The sequence below is a fragment of the Leguminivora glycinivorella genome, chromosome 15 (assembly GCF_023078275.1).
Source record: "Leguminivora glycinivorella isolate SPB_JAAS2020 chromosome 15, LegGlyc_1.1, whole genome shotgun sequence".
In the NCBI taxonomy this organism is placed as follows: domain Eukaryota; kingdom Metazoa; phylum Arthropoda; class Insecta; order Lepidoptera; family Tortricidae; genus Leguminivora; species Leguminivora glycinivorella.
Window position 1 is genome coordinate 4,500,271 of NC_062985.1, and position 26,957 is coordinate 4,527,227.

General features: G+C 39.1%; 1 protein-coding gene across 1 annotated transcript in view; it reads left to right on the forward strand.

Moving 5' to 3' along the window:
- The window catches only part of LOC125234174 (neuroendocrine convertase 1-like), a 68,088-nt gene that overhangs the window by 33,233 nt on the left and 7,898 nt on the right, over positions 1-26,957 (forward strand). Inside the window, exons 5-13 of the mRNA XM_048140380.1 lie at positions 1,522-1,623; positions 4,676-4,793; positions 8,516-8,634; positions 17,836-17,915; positions 21,179-21,311; positions 22,423-22,523; positions 22,975-23,067; positions 23,700-23,819; positions 25,158-25,315. Of these exons, the coding sequence (XP_047996337.1) occupies positions 1,522-1,623; positions 4,676-4,793; positions 8,516-8,634; positions 17,836-17,915; positions 21,179-21,311; positions 22,423-22,523; positions 22,975-23,067; positions 23,700-23,819; positions 25,158-25,315 (1,024 nt within the window). The remainder of the gene's footprint in view (positions 1-1,521; positions 1,624-4,675; positions 4,794-8,515; positions 8,635-17,835; positions 17,916-21,178; positions 21,312-22,422; positions 22,524-22,974; positions 23,068-23,699; positions 23,820-25,157; positions 25,316-26,957) is intronic.

Here is a 26,957-nt window from a genome sequence, read left to right on the forward strand (position 1 = left end):
TTTTACCTACTTGTAAATAGTGTATGAAAGATGAATGTGACGATGTAAGTACAATTAATACAAATAAATATTCTATTCTATTCTATTCTATCAGTCGAACTCTCAACTTGCCATTGTAACGTGGCCTCTAATCTACTCATAATATTATGCCTAACAAAAATCTCACTCACGCCAGTCCACGTTTGCTTCGACTCGCCCCTCGCTAATGTGTTACTGACGCAAGATGACGCATTGAAGCTACCTAGTAACTCATGTGGCCCCGGTAAGTTCGCGGCCGGTGCGACGCGCCGCCGCTTCACCGGTTGTGCGCAACGCGCGACCGCTCCCCCATCTTGAATCGTCACTCCGCCACAGAATACATATTGCGCGTCAGTCGACGACGCTTGCTACTTACTTCTACACTACTTGGGGTCGGCGTAGCGGCGTGTCTTTTTCTTCCACATATATTAATTATATTATATTAGAGATGGGCCGAATACGGACTGTCGAATACGAATATTCGGCCGAACATTCGGTTCAGCTGTTACCGAACCAAACATTCGGCCGAATATTCGGTTCCGCCATATCATAAATCCTGGCTTGGAGTTAAACACTTTTCAATGATTGGTAATGGGTAGGTACTAAGGCTCTTATTGTTCCTATAATTTCGTTCAGAAGAAAATTTTGGTTTTTGTTTCTTAAACTACGTTATTTTCACCTTTTTACATAATTATTGTAGGTATTTATTTTCACGAATTTTATCTCCCTTTGGTGGTTCCTTAGAATCCTTAGAATGCTGAAATATGATGTCATCATCCGATGAAAAACGAAACAACTTAATTACGCTATTTATTTACTTTGTTTATTCGGTAAGTATTCGGCAATGTAACCAAACTATTAGGCCGAAAACGAACATTGAAAAACTTGCCGAATACCGAATAATTACCGAATATTCGGCCCATCTCTATTATATATTATATCTCTCTAATATCGGACGTCATCTCATCATTCACTTGCATTCGTTTCAAACACAGGCCTATCATTTCGGTTACGCTTAGGTACTTATCATCATCACTGTCGCCTACTTCTAATTATGGTTTCAAAGTTATTTGTTTTACAAGGGGGCAAAGTTGATGTTTAACCGCACGTGCCAATATTGATACCCGAGGGTATCTTGAGCGTTGCGAGGGTTTCAAGGCACGTAGGTTAAACAAACTTTGTTACCGAGTGAAACAAAACATTTATTCGCCATAAAACATTAAACTAAATCAAATCCAGCAATCTTCATGCAATATTTATGATTCAAAATAATTATTTGTAGGTAAATTCAGCTCAAGGCAGCTCAAGGCACCGAGTTAAAGTTTGTATGAAATTACTTTAAACTCTTGTGAATAAAATGCAATTTTGCTATCCGTTTTCTAATAGAAAAATTGATCTTTACCAGTTGGTGTGGTGAAAAATAATTTCACACGCAGTTACCCGCCAGTCAAAATTGTACCCTTATGTATACACAGGTTTCTCAATTGCCTTTTTTTTGTCCAGGATCCCGAAATCAGTTGGGACTGCAACGATGGCGACCCGGATCCGTCTCCGTCTCAGAAAGATCTTCGTCGCAATTCGCATGGCACCAGGTGCGCAGGAGAAGTAAGTGACCGCACTATTTCAAGGATGTTGAAAATCATTCGGATCGTGCTGACTTGCTGAGCTGGATCGGTCTCGCAGAAAAAGAGAGGTTCGACGCGACGCCGACGTTCGGTGAAATTCGCATGCACCGGAGAAAAAACAACTGCAATATTCCTATAGGAACAGTTGAGGACCAATACAGTGAGCTGCGGCCTGCGAAATTGCATGGAGATGAATGAATTCGTTGAGATGAATGTGTCCACGGGTTATGATCCGATGAGCTTCCGAGGTGGAAAGTTGAGTGGCATTAGGTACTATTTTATATCCAACAATATGTAACGCCGTGGCTTGCGTGGGCGACGGTCGCGCGACGGCGATGCGACGTATACGAAATCAAACCTTATCGATATGGAAGTAGACGATGCGATGGCGACGGTCGCGCGACGGTCGCGCGACCGTCGCCCACGCAAGACACGGCGTAACACCAATTAGAACTACCTCATTTGATGCAAGGCTGAATGTACGATTTCAAGTGTGTGCCTAAGTGTTACAGCTTACTTTATTTATTTATTTATTTTATTTTATTGGTATTTAAGACAACAACAGCCGTAAATATATGGATTAAGGTCAATGTGGGGAAGACCGTCTACCCGGAAAGACCGTCTATTGACAATAACTTTTGTGTTTATATATCTACGCCTCTCACACCTCCGAAGGTATACCAGTTTTTCATCCTTAAGCCATTGGTCTTGAATACATATCCCTAGGACGAACACTAGTTAATAACAATAAACTTGATTCGTGTTTCGAACTCGAGCATCGAGTTCAACATGGTTCAGCAAAAAATTAAAATAAAATAGAAGCAGTCGGAATATTTGTATATCATGTATGTAACGTAGTCATTTATTAACCGTTCTTTCTGACTAGTACTATTAATCTACTCAAAACGCGTTCAATTTCTTGTTTTATGTTCTGAAATATGTAACTTAGAAATTGTGCCTACTCAGAAAGTCCGGCATAAAAGAGAAAGGCAAGACCGGCATACGATAAACAAGGAGTTGCCAACCTTTTTTAGGCTTTATTGGAAATAAGTCGAGTGTAAACAATATCAATATATAAGTACGTTTTTTGCTTATGATAGTTGTACCGTTTTTGATTTTAACTTCGAAATACAGTTTTGGTAATGATTCGTATGGTGTTACTAATATCATTCGAAAGTATTAAATAAAAATGACATAATTGTGAAGAATTATAAGTGGTGAACAGAACTAAGCCTACTTACACTGCATTAGTCATCATCATATTTAAGATGGTAGTGTTTGTATAGATTGTGCAACATGCGGCGACAAATATTTCAAAAGAGAGTTATGTATTTTTAGTAATAAAAGTAAGCATTTTGAATCCAATTATTTATTCAAACATAAAACATAATATTTGTGCACCCTTGACAAAACATATTTGATAAAGGTAGTTCGTCAGACGGCAGAAACTGAACCCTGGAGGCACAGAGAGAAGTGCACAGTTTGTGCCACTAGTCATAGCATATTCTCAAGCAAAATCATTTGGTCTTCCTCGTCGATATATACGCTGGCGTTAGGAAGTGCACCAAAAAAAGATTTTATCAATACATTCTTCGGAAGATGTATAGACATGACTTGTATATTGTTTGCTATTTTTAATAACTGAAACAAATATTTATGTATTAAGTATACAAATATTTATGTAAATATTTATGTATTAATGACATCTGAATCTCTACTGAGTTTTTGAAGTCGTAATCGAGCAAAATGGGGCAAAGGGTGTTTATTGAATCCTGAACGAAGTAAAGGAATCTCTAATCTCACTACGCTCGGGATTCAAAATTAGAATCCTGAGCGTAGTGAGGGATTCAAGTATTAACGCTCAAGGTGGAAATAATTTTGCTACCATGTGACATATACAATTTTTCACGTCACCTATACTATGAGGAAATTACCAGAATATTAATAATGAATATACCTACAGCAAATCAGTAGTACGAACTTAATCTACAACAATTTATAAACGATCATGAAATATAATGTCAAAACTCTTTTCATTGAATTAATATGTTATACTGGCAACATAAAATCCTTGAACAGAAAAGAACCACTCAGCTCCTCCAACACTCGAGTTTGTAATATTCATACTCCCCGAGTTACACACAATGTTTTTCATGACACTTGCAACATAAAAATATGTAAAAAGATAAAAAAATTGAATACGGTACTAGAAATTTCTTAACTCCCTTGGGAGAACGATTTTTTTTTTCACGCTCCGCCTGCGTGTAAAATCACATTTAGTGTGCGAGTGTGATGTAAAAAAAATTATGCATTCATTCATACTGTAGTGACTATAGCAAAACCAAGCATTGCTAAGAAATGTTAGGTACCAAACTAAATAGAAAAATGCTTATATGTTCAAAATTTCAACGTTATTTTAATAGTTATCTAGCACATTCTGCCCCGTTATTACGTAAAATAACAATGATCATGATTTTGGAACCTAGACTCATATGAAATTACGCGACAACAAGCACTAGACGAGACGGTCTTTCTGTGCTCATCGCGGGAGGACGGTCAACCCGCCGAGCCTTAAAAAAAGTGATTTTTATCACTTAAAAGTACCTTACTTCACCAAAATACTGTAAAAGCTTTGTAAAATATAATATTTGCTATCCCATAGGACCATGCGCATTACGCCAGACTGCATTAATTATAGAGTTTTATCCACTCAAACTTTATTTCAAATAAACTATGCCGGTCTTGCCCGCACTGACCTTACATAAGTATTGTTACATGGTGTTAGGCCCATAACAGCCCATAACAGTTACAGACCAATAACAGATAGATTAGATAGATTTTCCTTTAATATAAAAATGTTTAGAATCGTTAGCAGACGTTTCTGCTTAATAAAAATTAATAACAGATAGGCCAATAAATATATCCATTGTTTTAAATTTACAGAGCTACTACTGCCACTAGTAATGAGAATGGTTAATACATACTTAAAATACATACCTATGTAATTATCTAATTTATCAATTAAATTTCAGATAGCTATGACGGCGAATAACGTGAAATGCGGCGTGGGCGTGGCCTGGGGGGCAAGAGTGGGCGGGGTCCGGATGCTCGACGGGCGAATCACGGATCGCATCGAAGGCGAAGGAATAGGTACAGTAAACTGTCCCGTTCTTCTGTTCGCCTGGTAGATTCGGTTCATGTTCAACTCAAAATGTCGTTCATGACAGGATTTGTGAGATGCTAAAAGTGCGCAGAATATAGATGTCGCTTGTAATGCATATAAGAAATAAATAAATAAATAAATAAATATTATAGGACATTCTTACACAGATTGACTGAGGCCCACGGTAAGCTCAAGAAGGCTTGTGCTGTGGGTACTCAGACAACGATATATATAATATATAAATACTCTTAAATACTTATATATACATAGAAAACATCCATGACTCAGGAACAAATATCTGTGCTCATCACACTAATAAATGCCCTTACCGGAATTCGAACCCGGAATACCTAATATCAAAGAGAGTGTCACGAAGTCATATTATATTACCACTTTTACATAGGAGGAAGTCCGGATACTCCGGATAAATAAATGGATATAGATCCTCCTCTTTACTAATAAAATTCTGTCACCGATTAGGTATTCAAATCGATTCAAAATTGTAAATTAAAATCAATGCATTTCAAACAACACAAGTTTCACACAACATTCAATTTTATTTTTATCACAGAATGTTGTGCAAGTGCTTATTATCTAACTAGTTTATCGATAACATTTTTATCGTTGGAAATTTCGGTTACCTAAATAGGAATTCACTATTTTTCATTCAAACTGTTGACAACAAACACCGTTTATTGTACTATGTGTAGGCACATCGCGTATAGTATTGTAAGTACAATGACATGTATGTACGATTATTATGTGCATTGCTGGAGGTACTTTAATTGTATGGTACCCTGGTGGTGTTCATGAAATTATGACGTAACGGTGCGCGAGCTTCGTGGTTCTAATTATCGTACCTACCACCACAGTATAATAAAGAGTACTATCATACAGTATGGCCACTCCCGCTCCCCGCTGCAAATGCCGCCCACCCCCTCTCGGTTACCTCACAGTTACCGCCTGTCAAAATCGCGAACAGTCGACCTGTCATATCTCACTCATACAAGCATGGTACGCGTTCACCTACACGAGCTTAGAATGTGTGCTAGGAACGCGCCTCTTTCATATGTTTGATCGTCAGTGTCCGAGGTGTGCTACCACACTACCGTATGAAGGGCGCTGTGTTGCCACTTGCCACGTGCCAGTGTTTCTTACCATACCAACGTGTCTGACTTCGTTTATACCAATATTAAGGCCAAGTCACACAACATTAACCATAATAATAATAGAAATCGCAGTAAGACTTGGCACGACTTTGTCTAGATTTCATTACTTTTTAGAGATAAACAAGCAGCTCCATCGAAACATGGCTAGTTTTTCACAGAATGTTTTTGGTGGGATTCATTTGACAGACAGACAAATAAGTACTTAGATTGTGTAAAAAGGGAGCAAATGAGGTATAAACTTTTATGGATTTCGTCTCGTTTCAGAGTTATTATACCATTAAAAAAAATAAACAACTCCTTCATAGCATGCATAGATGGAAAAGAAAGTGCCACTTTGCTCCCTCATAGAAGGGAAGAAAAGGCTCGTTTACGAAAACGGTGATGTGATAAACATAGTATTGTGTGTAACTAGGGGGTGTAAGAATATTGCAAATTCGGTTTTAAAGCCCTTGAATAGAAAAGTTCCACTTTGCTCCCTCATATCATATCAGGGGAGAAAAATCCCCTTTCTGAATGGGTGATGTGAAATAGTAAATTGTGTTACAGGGGAGTAATAGTTATTTGTTATACAAGGGGGCAAAGTTGTATTTTAACGCCGAGTGTGGAATTGAAAAACGAGCAAGTGAAAGGATTCCATAGTTGAACCACGAGCGAAGCGAGTGGTTCGAGAATATAATCCTGAACTTGCGAGTTTTTTAACACAAGAGAAGTAAAATACATTTGCACCCGAGTGTAACACAAAACTTTTCCCCTCACTACAGCGAGGAAACTACAACGCAAAAAATGCGTTTATCACTGCTTCCAGTAGTTCCACAGGTGGTAAATCATCTTTATTACTAGATTCCCCTACTTTTATCAATTTTAAAGCAGTTAATTTGACTTTATTCAAGGTCAAATAACTTTACCCACTAGTGGATAAAATGCGTTTTTACCCGCTGGTATTAAAGGACAAAACACGTGTTTCCGAGCTAGTGAGGGGAAAAGCATATTTCCAGCGAGGGCGTAAATTGAATCCTGAACAAAGTACCATGACTGAGTCCTGAGGGATTCTAAAATATTATAATCCTGAGCGTAACTGTATTGAAGTGTTAATTAAGCCCCCCCCCCGCCACATAAAGTAGTTAAACAAGAGTGAAGAGTGTCACTTTGCTGACTTTGCTCCCTCCTGACAGGGAAGAAAAGTAGGTATTACCCTTTCCGAAAGAGTGATGTGAAAAAAATATTCCTGACGAATCCACTTGCAAAACTTCTCAATCTCCCTTCTCATTCTGACCCTCTAGCACAACCTGCCTTGTCGCGCGCGAGTCCATACTTCAAACGCGACTTCAAGTATGGACTCGCGCGCGACAAGGCAGGTTATGCTAGAGGGGCTGGAATCTGGATTTGGGTTTGGTGACCGCTTCGCCGCAGACGCCGCCGCCGACTCACCGCTCGGTAAATTGTACTGAGAGCACATAAGTGCGAAGAAAACTATCCGTAAACCAATAGCTGGCTATTTTCTACCACATTCACTCATGTTAATGTTGCATTTCAAGCAACTGAGAGAGACTTTGTCTTATAAGATTTATAAGCATTGTTTGTGTATCAGTGTATTGCTCCAATAAGTACTTGATCGATATCGATAGCGAAATTATTTTGTGGGGATTTTACGAATGCCTGACTTAAAAATTGGCCTATTCTAATTTTCGTAAATGTGTAAATTATGATGTGATCTCGATATGGCTGTTATTATAACATATCCGATGTTAAGTACTTAATCAAATGTGACGTATTGGTTCGATGAAATGTAATTACAGTCGATATCATCAGAAAAAACATCTACAAATCGATGGTGGCCAATCAGCAGGTTTAAAATTCAAATAGATAATTTTTATTTTCCAAATAATCGAAATAACCCCATGGTTCTTAATTTGCCCCCACCCCATTTTATGGATCCTAAGCAAATCAGTTATTGCTGAAAAATGTCATACATATAAGGATTGGAAAATGAACGCAATCCATCCAAGACCGCGCACACTCCGCGCATACGACGAGTCACCGTTCGGTAGTTTCTACTAGGAGCACATAAAACATACGAAGTAACCTTCACACCGAGTGAATTGACCTATTTTAGTTTGAGTTTGCACGAAATAAGGTACATTTTTGAATAATGTCATTTGTACTGTTATTTTATTGGATAGGTACCTACAGTCCTACACTATTGAATTGAAAATAGGTAATACATAAATATTCTAGTCTGTGATTCCATTTTCTTAAATCTGTGAATCGAACCGATTTTGGTGTCGTCAGGTCGCACGACCTGTCGCGACAACGATGGAACGAATCCAATGGAATGATTATGTAGGAAAAGAGCGTATACTGGATACAACGCTTATCTGTGGAATGTAACGTCACGTCATAGACAAACAAAACAAAATGGAAGTTGTCGACGCCGACTCACCACTCTGTAACTTCTACTAGGAACACATGAAGATTAGCAATGTTTCACAGCAACACATGCACAAAATATTTACAATAGTTTACAAAGTTTGATGTTATAGGTTACGCCTGGGACAAAGTCGATATCTACAGCGCGTCTTGGGGCCCTAATGACGACGGGCGCACGGTTGAAGGACCGGGCCGTCTCGCAACGCAGGCGTTCAAGCGGGGAGTCACACAGGTACTTGCATATAGATGGCGTTGTAGTCGCAGTACTAGTGGCGACTGGAGTAAGGTTATATTTGAATGCCATCCCTTTCAGTAGCGATGGATCTGAATATTAAAGAGAGATGATAGTAATATAACGTCATTCGCCAATTGATTCGGTCAAACTGTGTTTTTTGAAAAAAAATTAAATCCAAATAAAAAGAAATGCGGTTTGATACCTTAGGGTGTGCTTTGCGCACACTAGCGTCCCCTTCCCCCCCACCTGATGCAACCCCCGCTTTTACCCTAAAATATGTCCCAAAATTCAGTTGTTGTGGTATACTCTTGGGTCGACAGGTTCGTTTTTCGTCACGTTCCTAAATTTGTCCGATTCTGCTTTCGTCAGCCATTCTTTATTTGTCACTATCATCGATGGTCTTTCTCAACTACGGTCAATTTCGTATCAGTCTCGTTCTTTACTCGTCATAATCTTCTTTCGGCATGTTCGCTGTTAAATCTATGTTTTTCGTGTTTTTTCGTAGTAGTTGGTACCGACAAGCGCGGATCCAGCTTCGTGCCCAGGGGGGGGTCACGTGGTAAAGGCCCAGGCCCCAGGGGGGGATCACGTGGTCTATTTGTATGGCCAACCTAGGCTCCAGGGGGGTCATGACCCCCGACGACCCCCCCCTGGATCCGCGCATGGGTACCGACCAACTTAGAATATGACCAAATACGAAATGACGAAAAACGATTCATTCGAAATAAGAAAAAGCCAACAAAATGGCAAAGACGATAATGACTGCGTGTTGACGAATGAAGCTTAAATAATATTATCCTAAACTAGAACTTCTTATTGACCTATAAAAAAAAAATCATACATATAAGACATACCTTTCTGTCGATAGATATGTTTTTAAAACACCTAAAATTCGAATAAAAGACACTGTGCTAACGCGACGCGAGCCCGCTCAGTCTGCGCCGAGCGCTCGAAGACAACGGACCTGCGTTTGATCGTCCGGCGCACCTAGCTTTCGTAAGCAGCGCGATAGTTCCGAGAAGTGCCGTAAACTGCGAGTAAACAAATCTTGATCCTTTAAAAAAGGTGCGTTTAAACGGCGCGTGTTAGCACGATCTTACGCGAGCCGAGCCGTCCGTGTAGATGCGGCTCGGCTCAATACGAACGCGAGCCTGTGCGTTTACACGGCGCGAGGTAGCACGATCCTACGCGAGCCGAGCCGTCCGTGTAGATACGAACGAAAGCCTATTATATTGTTGCGATTTTTGTGACCGAGATGTTTTGGGTTCCATATTGATGGTTCCTCTTCATATAATTCAATAAAGCTTTGAATCATATCATTGCTCCACTCCATAATTCGAACACATGAAAACGCCGATAAATAAATTAATAGTTTAAAAACTCTAGAAAAACACGCTTTTATAAATGCACGTAAAAGCCAAAAATAAATTATGGATCGTTCAAGTTGTCTCTATTTCTGGGATGAAGAGTAAACTATGTTGTTGTTGTTGTTGATCGTCCTAGGACACCCCATAGGTGCATTGGGCCTCCACAAGATCCTTCCACGCCTTTCTATCTTGAGCCACCGCCTTGGCCTCGTTCCAACTCAGTCCGAACTCCCGCAACTCGTTCTCTACGCTCCGCCTCCAGGTGTGTACGGGGCGTTTGCGGGCTCGCTTTCCTCCTTGAGGCCGCCACTCAAACGCGATACTGGCGCTGTTGGTAGCTCCTCTTCGAAGGGTATGACCGATCCATCTCCATTTCCGCTGAGCCACTTCCTGTGCAATCGGAGGTTGTCGGCACACTCCACAAATCCTCATTTCTTATGGTCTTCGGCCAGAAGATACGGAGGATCGACCGGAGGGACTTATTGACAAACACCTGTAGTTTGTGCGTTAGCCCCTTTGTCACTCTCCATGTCTCACAGCCGAAGAGCAGCACGGACTTGACTATGGATTCGAAGAGGGAGATTTTTACGCGGCGAGTAAGCACGTTTGAATCCCAGACAGGCTTGAGTTGAGCAAATGCAGCTTTTGCCTTCCTAATTCTGCTCTCGATGTCCTCGTCTGCACCTCCCTGACACGACAGTGTACTTCCGAGGTATACACACTTGGAAACTGATTCAAGTAAACTATGTGCTTTTAATTATAATATTTGATTGTAAAAGCACGTGGGGCGCTGCAGTCGTGCTGCAAGTCCAGTTAGCGCACCAATCTGTGTAAACTGCTTCTCGTAATATAGTTTAACTTGATTTCTCAGCAAGTTATACAAAAAGATTTTCCTGTTACAGCGCCCCACGCTTTTACAATCAAATATTATAATTAAAAGCACAGAGTTTACTCTTCATTCCAGAAATAGAGACAACTTGAACGATCCATAATTTATTTTTGGCTTTTACGTGCATTTATAAAAGCGTGTTTTTCTAGAGTTTTTTAAACTATAAATTTATTTTATACTTTTTAGTCGTTAATAATGAAATACCTTTAAAATTTAAACATAAATTTATTCCAAGTAGGCGAATTTCGCAAGCCATTTGTGGCTAACACGTATTGCTACTTAATAATAATTAATACCACCTGATGTATAGGTACCAAGCTTATCGCAATAAAGTTTTTCATTGATTCATTTAATTATTTTAATTTTTATTTCAATTTCTATTTTATTGAGCTCACATTCTCTCCATCTCCGCCAGTGTGTCTGTATTGCATGGTGTTTTACCTGTCAGCTTTAGAACAATCTAGCTCTTCTATCTGGAGAGCACCAAGTAATTTTACTCTACTCAGGGCCATACATGAGCCTGTCCAACCGCAAAAGTAAGGGACCCTAAATACACCACTGCGTAGTGCCTTGCATCTTGTGCACGGTAGATGCCCAACTTGAAATCACTAGGAGTCAATGCAATCGATTAGGGTTGTGTCAGACGTCAGACTTTGAAACCTAATCGTAGTCAAAGTTTATTACAAGACTTTTCTAAGAAACCCAAAAACAGCTTTCATACGATGTTCCATCATGTAGTTCCAGTTCATATCTTCCGGCTCCATCATCAGACTTTGAAACCTAATCGTAGTCAAAGTTCATTACAAGACTTTTCTAAGAAACCCAAAAACAGCTATGATACGATGTTCCATCATGTAGTTCCAGTTCATATCTTCCGGCTCCATCATCAGACTTTGAAACCTAATCTTAGTCAAAGTTCATTACAAGACTTTTCTAAGAAACCCAAAAACAGCTATGATACGATGTTCCATCATGTAGTTCCAGTTCATATCTTCCGGCTCCATCATCAGATCAGTTCAACAGTACCATATTATTGTATTGTCATCAGGCCCCGTAGCCGAATGGCATTTTTCCGACGCCAAACGAAAGCGATACGCCGCTGGCTCTGTCGCGCCAATACGCAAGCGCGATAGAGATAGATATCTACTAGCGCTTCGTTTCGTGAGCGTTTCGTGAGCGATTGTGCCATTCGGCTAGCCACCCAGAACTGCATGCAGCTGCCAATTTTCATTACGCTACGATCCTTGGAAGATGGTTAAATTAGCCTCCGTAGATTCCATTACATAGTAACTATGTAATGGAATCTATGTCATAACTCATAGTTAGTTACATACACGACGACTTAATAAAAGCGTGTTAAAAACTTAAAACTCGACTTCCGTCGTCGCGCGCTTTGTACCATCTGTTTAGACGGCGCGTATTAACACGAGCCGAGCCGAAGATGGCGCGCGCGCCTTTGATCCGTGTCGAAAAAACCGACAAGTGATGGATCGCGCGAACTTTGCCGAGCCGAGCCGAGCCGCGCCGAGCGTAGCTGTTTAAACGGCGCGTGGCGCGCCGGATCACGAGCCGAGCCAGGCTCGGCTCGCGTTATCGCGCGCCGTTTAAACGCACCTTTACACCTTATGCAATTTTAGCATTCGACATGCTTTTCATATGATTTTGGATTTTAAGTTATACGTGAAGTTTGTTGAGAGTTTGAATTATTATTATATTTTGGGACCAGGATGAGGTTCTGGTTCTCATGATGATGGAGTCAGGCAGGAGATGTTCAACAGAACTGCTATTCTACTTATCATAACTCCACCATGTTTGGGCTCTTTAGATTTGGGCTGATGAGCACCATCGATCTAGATGAGGTCCAAGGTCTCATGATGGAGTCAGGAGGTGGTCAACAGAACTGCTATTCTCCTCATCATAACCCCATCATATTTGGGCTCATTAGATTTGGGCTGACGAGCACCATCGAACTAGATGAGGTCCAAGGTCTCATGACGGGGTCAGGAGGTGGCCAACAGAACTGCTATTCTCCTCATCATAACCCCATAATGTTCGGGCTCATTAGATTTGGGCTGACGAGCACCATCGAACTAGATGAGGTCCAAGGTCTCATGATGGAGTCAGGAGGTGGTCAACAGAACTGCTATTCTCCTCATCATAACCCCATCATGTTTGGGCTCATTAGATTTGGGCTGACGAGCACCATCGAACTAGATGAGGTCCAAGGTCTCATGACGGGGTCAGGAGGTGGCCAACAGAACTGCTATTCTCCTCATCATAACCCCATCATGTTCGGGCTCATTAGATTTGGGCTGACGAGCACCATCGAACTAGATGAGGTCCAAGGTCTCATGATGGAGTCAGGAGGTGGTCAACAGAACTGCTATTCTCCTCATCATAACCCCATCATGTTTGGGCTCATTAGATTTGGGCTGACGAGCACCATCGAACTAGATGAGGTCCAGGGTCTCATGATGGAGTCAGGAGGAGGCCAACAGAACTGCTATTCTCCTCATCATAACCCCATCATGTTCGGGCTCAATAGATTTGGGCTGACGAGCACCATCGAACTAGACGAGGTCCAAGTTCTCATGATGGAGTCAGGAGGTGGTCAACAGAACTGCTATTCTCCTCATCATAACCCCATCATGTTTGGGCTCATTATAAATATGTGGAAGGTCGTTAATAATAATAAATGTTTTATTAGGGTACCCCTACATGTAAAGAGGGGACAGATATTTTTTTTTATCTACTACTTTTTTTTTATCTGTATTCATATACATTCAATAATTTTTTTTTAATCGGTCCAGTAACAACGGAGATATCGAGGAACAAAGATAAAAAAATTAAAAAAATAAATAAACATACAGACGAATTGAGAACCTCGCCTCAAATCTCTCAGATTTGAGGCGACGGTTAAAAAGTGACACATCATGAGCAGTTCCAATGCACCAAATGTCACTGTTCTGGACGTAAGTGCATGCTGTTCTTATAAAAATATGAAAGTCACTATAACTATGCCGTTTAGATTTAGGGAGTTCCGGTCTGACCATCATCAACAGTTCCACTGCACCAAATGTCATTGTTCCGTACGTAAATGCATGCTATTCATATAAAAACACAAAAATCGCTATATGTATGCCTTTCAGACTTGAGGAGTTCCCTGGATTTCTCCAGGATCCCATCATCAGAACTGGGTTCTGATAAAAATGGGACCAATCAGTATGCATATACATTCAATAAAAAAACAGAAATCACTATTAAACTATTCTCTAATTTCAAGTTCCTAACTAAAATTTTCCTAATAAAAAAAAAACAAATTGATCCCGATACAAACTTTCACCCCCTTTTTCCCTCTACTAGGGGTGTAAATTTTCATAATCGATTCTTATCTCTTCGAAATTTTGTTAATGCAATCTATACAAATTTCGACTTTCTAGCTTTCGTAGTTTCGGCTCAGCGGTGTTGGTTGTTGAATCAATCAATTAGGAAACCTGTATTTATATATGTATATGTAGACTATAGTATGAATTTTTTGAAACGAACGTTTCTAAACAAAGGTATTGTTCCTTTTGTGTTGAGCGGGAGCTTCTGTATTTGCACGTGCTAAGACAACAAGAAGCAACTGTATCCTGATAATTGTAAGGTTCAAATCTGTACAGCAGCAAATTTGAGATAGATTATTTTGGAAATGCGAAGCGATAGACCACACCGCTATAGGTGCGAAAATACAGCGCTTCTAATACTTTGATACTTGATGGTGTAAGTATAGTACATATAGTTATAATAATCATCGGTAATATGTCAGTCTGTATAATAAAAATAACACGTTTAAACAGCGAAACTGCCAGATTAAAAGGTTGATAAGCACCTGGCACCTTAAGGTGTCATCGCAAAGTGACAATAAACACTGATAAGGTTTTTCAATCTGACCGCCATTGTTATGTTTTGTTATAAATACGGTTTACGGTTTGTTTAGTTATTTATGTTATTTTATATATCAAGACTTGTACCTAATATTTATGTAATTACTATTTATATATTGCTATATACAATTGTTAATTGTTAACAAAATCATTAATAAAAAATAACAGTGATAATATACGTGTTTCATTACTTACAGCACCACCACCAAGTATCAAAGTATTAGAAGCGCTGTATTTTCGCACCTATAGCGGTGTGGTCTATCGCTTCACATTTCCAAAATAATCTATCTCAAATTTGCTGCTGTACAGATTTGAACCTTACAATTATCAGGATACAGTCGCTTCTTGTTGTCTTAGCGCGTGCAAATACAGAAGCTCCCGCTCAACACAAAAGGAACAATACCTTTGTTTAGAAACGTTCGTTTCAAAAAATTCATACTATACTATACTTTTACTACATTCATACACCTTATTTACTACTACCATACCATGAACAGGAAATTCCCCGTATAAAATTGAAAATTATGTTAGTACCAATTTAATTCAAAACTATCAAGATTATTTGTGTCGGCGTTGAAACGCGCGTTGAGTTGCAGGTTTAAGTTTTGGGGAAAGTGTACATTTTAGAAAAAAGTTGTCAATGAAAGAAATAATCGCAAATTATAAATGCAGACATCAATCGCAATGAAAAAATCAACAGTGATGGACTCTAATAAAAATGAAAGAAATAATGCTCATGAAATTCCCAATAAGAAAGGTCATATAATATTTTTTGATATCATGCACTATTTTCATGTTATCTATATTTTGTTTAATATTTAATCAAAATTAATTATTTTATAGACACTTTTTTCCTAACTCTGATACTTTTCTCAAAAATGAAGAAAAACCGTAAACCGGGACCTATTTCGTGCTAAAAGGGGGTGTTGCGTCAGGGGGACGGTAGGGGACGCTAGTGTGCGCAAAGCACCTTATCCTAAGGTACCATACTACATTAAAGTTTAGCTGCATTTTTTTATTTTTATTTCCCATACATTCGCACACAACTTGACCGAATCAAATGGTAAGTACTCCGGTTGGATGAAGCGGTAGTTTCACTATCATAATAAATTTTAGCGCCTCATACAGCCCTAGTAACGTTGGGCGCTCCGTGGAAGGACCGGGCTGTCTCGCAATGCAACTAGTTTATTTATTTAGCAATTTGATTAGAGAAAACTACTGTGTTTCATGAGGCCCTACTAACATCGAACGCACTGTGGAAAGACTGGGCCGCCGCCATGCAGGTGTTTAAACGGGAGTCATAAGTTAGAGTTGAGTCAATAGATGGCACTCAAGTAGTTAGGAATTGGAGTACATCTACGGCGAGTTATGGGCTCCTAGTGACTTCGGGCGCAACGTGGAAGGACCGAGCCGCCTGGCAAATGTCGCAAATCTCGAAATGTAGCCGTTCAGAGAGCCAGCCAGCCATAGCCAATCAGGCGCGATTTGCCTTTCCCCAAAAAATAGATGGCGTGAGTAGTTACAAATTGGGTGCGTATCAATCGATATAACTTTTTTGATATATTTTTAGTCGTAATAACGATCATTTGATATAATATAACAACATATATTATATCATATAACAACAAATAATATACTAACAAATTGTATAATTCTTATTTAATATAATGATAATTTTTTCGAATAACATTTATTATAATTATAACATACTTTGAGTATAATTATTATTTCCGATGATAAATAAATTGTATAACACAAATTATTTCTAAAGCACAGTTAAAATAAAAAAAAAAATGTACCATAAATTAGATCCATCATTTACCAGAAAAGTAGATTAGGTTAGAACTGTGGCCCCTACACACAATGCGCTGCTACCAGAAAAATAGGTTAGGTTAGAACTGTGACCCTTAAACATATGTACTGCTATCAGAAAAGTAGGTTAGGTTAGGATAGAACTGTGATCCCCCCGCAGGTTGCTCACCTTGTCGTGGTGGAGGGGCTTAGTAACCGTGGCTTGGTCACCCACGATGAAGCGAAGAAGCAACCAAGGCCGGCTTGTTGCTGGGCGAGCTGGCCCGAGGAGGACGCTCCAAGTGGGCTTGTAAAGCCCACTTGAGACGCATCTGGGAGGACTGCCGTGGGAGGGAAGATCCGGCAGTATGGGATGCCGCTGTGTGCCCTCCCTCGGTAGCCGAGGTTGAATCGCAGGGGGAGAGGCGTGATGGTATAGCGGTGCGCCACACTCCCTACCCCCTGCGACCTTGGCGGGGTCGCTCCGCTGTAGCGGCATTGGTGGGGCCGCAAGGGAAGAGGAGTGCCGGTATTACGGTGTGCCGTTCTCCCTATCCTTTGCGGCCGACTTGGTTAGAGGTGGAACCAAAGACCATTTCCACCGCCGGGCGCCGGAAGTCTTCTGGCGCCCATGGCCTTTTTGTGGCGGACTCGAGGGGGTCCGTCACTGTACATATAAGCGGCCGAGGAGGAAGGTGCGCCCTGTCATCTGGCGCACTCATTGTGGAGGGCCGTTGGGCAATTGGGCATCCGCGAAGAAGCTGCACGTGGGCGGCTGCCGCCGGCGAGGTCGCCGATGTGAGCGCAAGTGTTCCGGTAACCCCGCCAACAAGGCGGCGAGGTGGCATGTGAGGGGGGGGGGTTAGTGGGTATACCGTGGCCACATTTTTAATCGAAGTGGCCACCATACACTAATACCTAAAATTGGTTTCGTATGTCAAATACTACAGGAAACAATTATTTCTTGTGCCAAACTCGATAAGAGTCTAGCCTATTATTTGTTCATCGGAAAATAAACATTTTTAGAAAAAAAAACAATGGTGCTCGGTTTTTTTTCATAATTCTGAAAAAAAAACATTTGTTTTTTTTTCTATTTGCAACCCTAGGCTCGGGGGTTAAAATGATTGACGGCTCGATACGAATACATTAATGAATAATGATATATGTATATGTACTGAGTAGATATGTTGGTTTGTAGGTTTATTCAAAATCTTTACTTTTACAGGGTCGCAACGGTAAAGGCGTTATATACGTTTGGGCCAACGGAAACGGAGGAATACATCGGGATAATTGCAACTGTGATGGGTACGCATACATCGGGATACTTGATTGCAACTACTCCAGTGATTGAAGTACGCACTATTACGAAAAAAGTTGATGTGACTGGAGAGTATACTGCTGACAAGTGGTATCGTTGTGATCGGTAGACTTTACTGAGTACGAAATAATGACTTGTCGCATTCTCAGACTGTGGGGGGGTTAACTACGACGTCACAAAGATCGCGGTCCCGGGTTTCAATTTTTTGCCAATTTGTCTAGAACCCCTTATCCAATTTTGAAAAATGAGGTGTCGAGATCGGATAATAAATAAGCAAACTACAAGCACATACCTGTAGGCGGGGAGTACCGCTTGACGCGCGTTTCCATACATTCGGCGTCTACCAAATTACACCTCGCGCAAAATTCGTTTCAAGCAGATATACCTCTAATCTTATTCATTGTAACCTATCAATATTGGTATAATTTGGAAGTACAATTAAAGTACTTTAAGAAACAATGTCAATCATTTTCTTAAAATCAATAATCGCCAGTCTGCGGTGGTTACAAAGGAAAAAAGTGGGTATGGAATTTGGCTGGTTTCCTAGGTTTGATACCCTAGACGAGTTTAACAGGGAAGGTAAAGGTGACATTTGGGTTGTTCTCTGGCCTAAAAGCTACACAGAGGGTCAGGGGAGAAAAAACTAGGGTTTAAGTTTAGTTTTAAGTTATTTTTTCTTTTATTTGTTGATTTTATTGTGTTTAATTTTTTTTGTAATTTTATCAAGGATACACGTTGGTTTCTTTTGCTGAAAATTCACTTTTTTATGAGAAATGTGATGAATTTCATGGCATTTTCCGATAGAGACTAAAATTAACTTTCAAATAAGGCCACATATACATACTTTTACTTATATAATATTAAGGGTAATACCAAGTAATACCGTTTGAACTCAAACGATTTAGAGGTGCGGCTTTTTGACCCAGTAGGTATTAAAAAGTAATCTTAAAATCAAAACGATTAGACTTCGGTCGTTATACACATTAAATCACTAAAATGAAGTTACCTTTAATGTTTTAGTAATTATAATCATTACTTTTAGCCACTTTTCTCAGAACATAATTATTTGACAGAAGTCAAGATAACATTAAGAGCATATTTATTATTAATAATGCGTTATAAATATGAAATAGTTGTTGGGGTACACTTGTTAAGTACATGCAGCTCCTGCAAATACACTCAGAGTCAAAAAATCACACATCTCAATCGTTTGCGTTGAAGCAGTATTGACCCACATATTAGAGAGCAGGGCGCGCAGGGCACCTCGTAACACTATGTGTGGCACTGAACCAGTGAAGTCAGGTCTATGGATTGCTACACTGCTGTCCCGCTTGCACTACTCCGCCGGGGCTATTACCCTTAATATTATATAAGTAAAAGTATGACTATGTGGCCTTATTTGAAAGTTAATTTTAGTCTCTATCGGAAAATGCCATGAAATTCATCGATTTTTTCATAAAAAAGGGCATTTTCACAAAAAGAAACCAGCGTGTATTCTTGATAAAATTACAAAAAAATTAAACACAATAAAATCAACAAATAAAAGAAAAAATAACTTAAAACTAAACTTAAACCCTAGTTTTTCTTCCCCTGGCCCTCTGTGTAGCTTTCAGGCCAGAGAACAACCCATACTTGTCACCTTTACCTCCCCTTTTAAACTCGTCTAGGGTATCAAACCTAGGGAACCAGTCAAATTGAATCCCCGCTTTTTTCTTTGTAACCACCGTAGACTGGCGATTATTGATTTTAAGAAAATGGTTGATATTGTTTCTTAAAGGACTTTAATTGTACTTTCAAATGATACCAATATTGATAGGTTACAATGAATAAGATTAGAGGTATATCTGCTTGAAACGAATTTTGCGCGAGGTGTAATTTGGTAGACGCCCAATGTATGGGAACGCGCGTCAAGCGGTACTCCCCGCCTACAGGTATGTGCTTGTAGATTGCTTATTTATTATCCGATCGTAGAAATTTCAAAAGCAACAGATAGCTTAATAATGTAGCTAAATGATTTATATAACATATTTTTTAGCTAAGTGGCCGTTTTCATTGCCTTTTTGAGTCACAAAAATAAAAAAGAGAGTAAAAAAAAAGTATTTTTTGCATTATTGTTAATTAAAAAATAACTAACAAAACTATACTTTTCACTTATAATAAATCTTAATCAGCATGTTATACGCTTTCAATCGACACCTCATTTTTCAAAATTGGATAAGGGGTTCTAGACAAATTGGCAAAAAATTGAAACCCGGGACCGCGATCTTTGTGACGTCATAGTTAACCCCCCCACAGTCTGAGAATGCGACAAGTCATTATTTCGTACTCAGTAAAGTCTACCGATCACAACGATACCACTTGTCAGCAGTATACTCTCCAGTCACATCAACTTTAAAACTAGACGACTTTTTTCAATTCCGCCGCCTTACTATATCATAATATATGTTTGTCAGAAAAATGATCATAGGTCTGTGTGCCTCCCTTTTTCTCTAACGTGAAGAAAAAGGACGGCATGTTGCCTATGATCATATTTCTATGATGAACATATATGATAGTGGACTATCGGCTGTAGGGTAAAACTAGGATCTTGGAAACGGCTCAACTAGGAAGACTCAACGGCGTTTTCGGGCGAAAAGTCGATTTAGCTAGTTTTTTTTCTGTCACTGGGAAACCGTGGTTTATTTGTTTTTATATTTACTTACTGAGCAAAACTTAGTTTTGCAGATATTAATGATAATAAGGAATATCACTAGTATTCCAAGTGTTTTACACCAGCTCTATAAAGTATCTCTTTTAGATATTTTTCCAGTTAAATATTCTCACACTTCCTTGTCTATATATATATATATATGAAGTTGCATTGTATGTAAAGTATAACCCTGACCAATTCTCCTACTTCAATAGTTATCGCCAACAATATAAATTAAAATCTAGACCATGTAATACAGCATTATTTGCAAAAAGCTTTTTTGGTATGGCGCCAAAAATTTATAATAAGTTACATAAAGAGATTTTACAGATTAATAATGTAAATAAATTTAAAAATATTAGATCTATCAAAAGTATCTGTAAATATTCATGTACATCATCATGGGCCTGTAAGTCTATTACAGACTATTAAAACAGTGTCTTGTCAAGAGTAGAACGGCAGCGATTTTCATGGCTGTGTAAGCTAATACGGTAGCGGCAAACGCGATCACAAGCCATTCAAGTACATAAGCTTACTGGAACTAACCTTCTTGGTCCACAGCTATTCTTCATCAATCTACACGGTGTCGATCGGGAGTGCTTCTCAACATGGCCGGTTTCCTTGGTACGGCGAGATCTGTTCCTCAACCCTCGCCGTGGCTTACTCTTCAGGAGCTCGCCAGGATCAGAAAATAGTAAGCTAAATTGTTCCATAGAATCTAAAGAAATTCGTTAACAGCCAACACAGTGCTTCGCAATATGACCCTTTCTCCTTGTATGTTGAGGTCTTCAATCGCAAGGATCCATGGGCCATAAGTGGGCCATAGCTTTGCTTGTTTGGAGATCAACATCTGTGTGGTGTCCCCCAATTTTTATTTTTTTTTTTTTATAGCTATTCTTTATCAATCTACACAGTGTCAATCGGGAGTGCCTCTCAACATCAACATGACCCGTTTCCCTGGTACGGGAAATGAGTTGAAAGCCTCGCTGTGGCTTACTCTTCAGGAGCTCGCCAGGTTCAGAAAATTGTAAGATTTTAGAGGCGGACCAAGTGAAGCTTTTTAACTGCCTACGTAACTCTAACTGAAGCAGTACCAAAAGGGTTCCTAAGCTTATTCATAACCTTACGAGGGACTCCACATAAATATTTTAAACGAGTGTGACCAAAAATGTTCTGGGTACCTACTGAGATAAAAAGATAGAATAAAGGACATCAACCAGCCTACACTCTTGCACTTTGTTTAGTAGAATGTAATTTAGATGACTTACACGGCAGGGCCTATTTTTCTTTAAAATTATTTTGGCTATATTCAATATAAGTTCGCTTTTTAGCGATAAGACCGCCTGTTGTTACCTGCTTCTTAATAAAATCTCATCAATAAGTGGTGTACAATAAAGTATATATTATTATTATTATTTGTTTCTTTACTTTTCTCAGCACTCTAAGGAGAACTGGTGTAATGAAATCGAGCAACCAAGTGCATCTCATGTTAATGATCTCATAAAATTTGGTCTTCTTGACCTTCATTCTCTCGCTGAAGAGGAGTTAGGGATGTTTGAGAAACTGGCACTTGTTGGATATGGTTTTCTGTAAGCTGTAAATCTGTCTGTAAGAATTTTCGGACTATTCTTATTATTATAAGTAAAGAAAAAAAAATCTGTTACGTATTTTACCACTTTGACCTATTTCAGCAACCGGCTGAATGGCATACGTCATTACATTACATTTGCTTAAAATGCAAATGTTTGAAAAGTAAATAGGTAAGTAGTTAAAAATAAGTATTTAAAAAATTTTGTCATTCGCAGGCAACAACGGATACAAATGATTCGTGCACGCTGGACCATACCGGCACCTCAGCTGCCGCGCCTCTCGCAGCCGGCATCATAGCTCTCGCGTTGGAAGCAAAGTAAGACCTCTTCGTGATTTCTGTGAGCCTGGTACTTTGGACTGTACGGTCCGTTTCTCTTCCACATCTTCTACGGTCCATTCGCGCAGCATCTTTCATGTGCCGAAATAATGTGATTCTTATAGCTTTTGGATGATTGCGTCAATTAAAAAAATAGTATACGAAATATACCTATACTAACCCTATTATTTATTCGAAAATAGGTACATAAATAATAAAAATAATAATATACTCGTACACAGTTGTACACCCAGCTTGTCAGCAGTAGAAAACCCGGGAAATTGAAAAATTCTATGAAAACCATTAGTGCTTACTCTTTTGAATTTTCCGCCTTTGTTTTGCTGCGAAACTGTGAGCCAGAATCAGCGAAAACCAGCGAAAATCTACCGATTTGACACTAAAAATAAAATTAGTTATTTTGACCGTATTTTTAGTAAGATTTTGATTCTAGCTCTAATCTAACTTGGAGAGACGTTCAACATCTAATTGCTTGGACTTCAGACTCCAGTACATTGGCAGGCAACCCCGGATGGCAAATCAATGAGTAAGATTTATTTAAATAATTATGTTCGAAACAGTGGGGCAGGAAAAGTAACATCAGTGTGCGTAGCCGAATGCCCAAACGCAAACGCTTCACGATTCGTTCACGAATTTCACGATTCGCTCACGATTTGTGAGCGTTTCGTGAATCGTTTGTGCATTCGGCTACGCACCCAGGATCAGTATCAGATATGTTCATAGCATTGTCTGTGGTAGAATGATCAGAAAATGAAAAAGTTGACTATCGTTTTTGGCGGACATATAAATGAGTTTCAATTGTATGTTTCTTTGGACATTGCATAATGCACATTTACTTTAGGTACTATTTGTTTGTGTTCAAAAAGTGTTTGTAATCAAAAACAATGGTTGTAGTCAAAATCATCTGAAGAATCAGATATACTCGTAGAGTATAGAGTAGAGTAGTGTACTCAACTACTGCCTTATGACTTTTTTCGTCTGTGTTTTCCTCTCAAATGTGATGAAAAACATTGTATCCAAAATCAATCCTACTGCTGCTGTCGTGAATTAACACACTCATTTGTAATAATATGTATTCCCCTTACTACATCCCATATTGCACAATTTAGGTATATGTACAGGTACTATTCATTTATTATTTTTATTTCCATTTTTCAGCGTCGGTCTTCGATTTGACGTTCGATTTGGCTTCGGTCTACTTAACGCTGAAGCCCTAGTGTCTAGAGCTCAGAACTGGATAACGGTTCCTGAGAAACTGACTTGCCACATACTACCACAGTGAGCATGTTCTCCTAATACTTTTACCGAAAATGTGACGAACAACGGGTCGTTGGGAAATTAACGGTTTCGTAAAAGTCAAACTTGGGGGACGGAAACAAAGGAAGGAGAGAGCGATTTCGATTTGCGAAACTAATGGATTTTCCCCAAATTTTCAACATTTTCTCTAAAATTGTGACATATTTGTACTTACTTTAAATACAATTTAATGATAAGTACCTATAAATATGAAACAAATTGATCCCAGTGATCTAAGCTACCTACCCTAGGTAGCCTAGATCTAGTTACCCTAGAGCTGTAGGTACTTGTAGTACCTAGTCTACCTACTCTACCTTGGGTAGTTTAGATTACTTTTCAGTACAGATGGTGTTTTTTGTACGCACTAGTGCGAAAAGTGGTTCATTATATGCCAGGTCGAAACTTCGAACTCATCTGTACTGAAAAAAGTCGTACGATACACGTGCGAAAAGGAAATTCGTAACTCGTGTCGATTTAAAACACTCCCTTCGGTCGTGTTTTAATTTATCGGCACTCATTTCGAACTTCCTTTTTTACGCACTTGTATCGTAATGTACTATTATATCGATGATCGATGAGGTTAGTTTTCCCAATCCGGTTTCTTGCAAAATTCAGTACTTAAAAGAACTTGTCAAACTCCTCTCCTATTTTTCCGAAGATCTTGTGACTAATTGTGATTGCGAGTCCTCTCCTAGTGTAGGTACTTATCGTCATTACTTTGAAAAAAAACTTGTATCTTCGTCTGTCAATGAAATAGTTATTTGTTATACAAGGGGGCAAAGTTGTATTTTAACGTCGAGTGTGGAATTGAAAAACGAGCAAGCGAAAGGATTCTATAGTTGAACCACGAGCGAAGCGAGTGGTTCGAGAATAGAATCCTGAACTTGCGAGTTTTTTAACACACGAGAAGTAAAATACATTTGCACCCGAGTGTAACACAAAACTTTTCCCCTCACTATAGCGAGGAAACTACAACGCAAAAAATGCGTTTATCACTTGCTTCCAGTAGTTCACAGGTGGTAAATCATCTTTATTACTAGATTCACCTACTTTTATCAATTTTAAAGCAGTTAATTTGACTTTATTTAAGGTCAAATTACTTTACCCACTAGTGGATAAAATGCGTTTTTACCCGCTGGTATTAAAGGACAAAACACGTGTTTCCGAGCTAGTGAGGGGAAAAGAAAATTGTAGTAAGTATGTATGGAATGCATATAGACTTACTGCGTTTTAACTTTGAGGAGAAGCATGAGATACGAGATTTTTTTCAAAGTAGTGACGGTATGTTGTGAATTGTATAACTTATAACGAATTTTTCAGATACAAAATCAATAATAAACTAACATCAGGGCAACAAGTAAACATTCATTTTGACGCCCACCACTGCCCAGTGAACTACGTCGAGCACGTGGAGTTCATTATAAACGTTCACTACAGCAAGCGGGGAGCGCTCGAGACGTATCTGACGTCTGCACGCGGTAAGTACCTCGCTGGTTATGTGTCCCTAGTACATTGGCTCAACTGTTACGTTTGAGAGACGAAATAAGGTAGCGAAATTTCTCCTCAGAACCCCGAGACTGTTTTGTGTTCGTTAGAAATTTAGAACGTCGCTGTCAAATTTTTATTTAACCCCCGACGCAAAAACGACGGGGTGTCATAAGTTGAACGTGTCTGTCTGTCTGTTTGTCTGTCTGTCTGTCTATGTGTCTGTCTGTGGCATCGTAGCTCCCGAACGGCTGAACCGATTTAGATTTAGTTTTTTTTAAAGCGGAAGTGTTCTTAGCCATGAGCGTATTGAACAATATTAGGTAAACAAAGCTTAAATATAATTTATTATAATGTTTTGTTTTGACATGTCACTTACGTTTTCTTTTCACCGTAGCTATCCATTTAGTTCTTTGATCCAATTTCCAGTGTGCTCTAAGAAACGCATAGAACGTGCAACGACTATTTATGCCATTATTTTTACAATTAACAACGAAACAACATTGATGCCCCATATCAAACATTACACATTGTATTATATTTTATGAGTTTTGATAGATGACAACCACAATCAGTGTCGATTTTGACCACCGCAAGCACTGCGATCGCTTTGCTTACCCCCTCCATGCACTTCGCACGAAACCAATACAATGATAGATCTTAATAGGCACTAAACTAAGATACACTTATAATATGAAACTTAATATTACTCAAAGGGTTAAGAACACAACCCCCTTTCTTCCCGTGGGTGTTGTAGAAATCATGTTATGTAGTTGGTATGAGTACCTACTACGGTTACTATCTTATTTGAACATTTTGAACTTATTCGAATTGTACGTAACGCCGCGCGATGAGTAGTGAATACTTTCTTATTTTCTATGTGCTCCTGGTACTGCGCCACAAATGTTACGTTCGAGACGAAACGCAAGCAGCCAAGAAAAGCAAATCGAAAAAACTTCTTGTCAGTGTTGTCATTCGAGATTTTGTTTTTGGAGGTAGCTGCTTGATTATAAAAATGAACTTCAATATTCTTTTTCGATATAAATTCACTTATCTAATTTTTGCAAAACAATTTATTATTTACATGCAAAATAATTTTAATCCTAACGAATATTACTGATTTTATTTGTCGTTACACTTATTTCTGTACCTTTCCACAAACTGCCACTGTTTATGAAGAACGCTCCTGCTTTTTGGTTGTGATAATTCTGTGACACTGGCAACATTGGCTATGTTGCCATTGCTGTAAAATTAAATACACATATTCTTCCTCTAACTATACTGTGCCAATCAAAGATGCCAACAATCTGTGAAAAATAAATTATTTCTACGTTTTTGAAATTTGATTTATTTCTAAATTTAATTACAACACAGCCAAACAGCAAAATAAATAATGTAAGTATTGAACTATTATGACGACGTGATGATAGTTAAACATCAGTACCTACGCCGCCTTGTTTCTTATGCTACCCTAGTACAAATGGCTCGACTGTTTCGTTTGAGCGACGGAATGAACTAGCGAAAAAAGCCTCCCACCACGAGAAAAATAATGGTTTCGTTCGAATGTCACCACTTGAGAATTTTAGAATGCTGCTTGCTGCTACTTTCGCATCCAACTGTTTTTTTTTTGGGCCT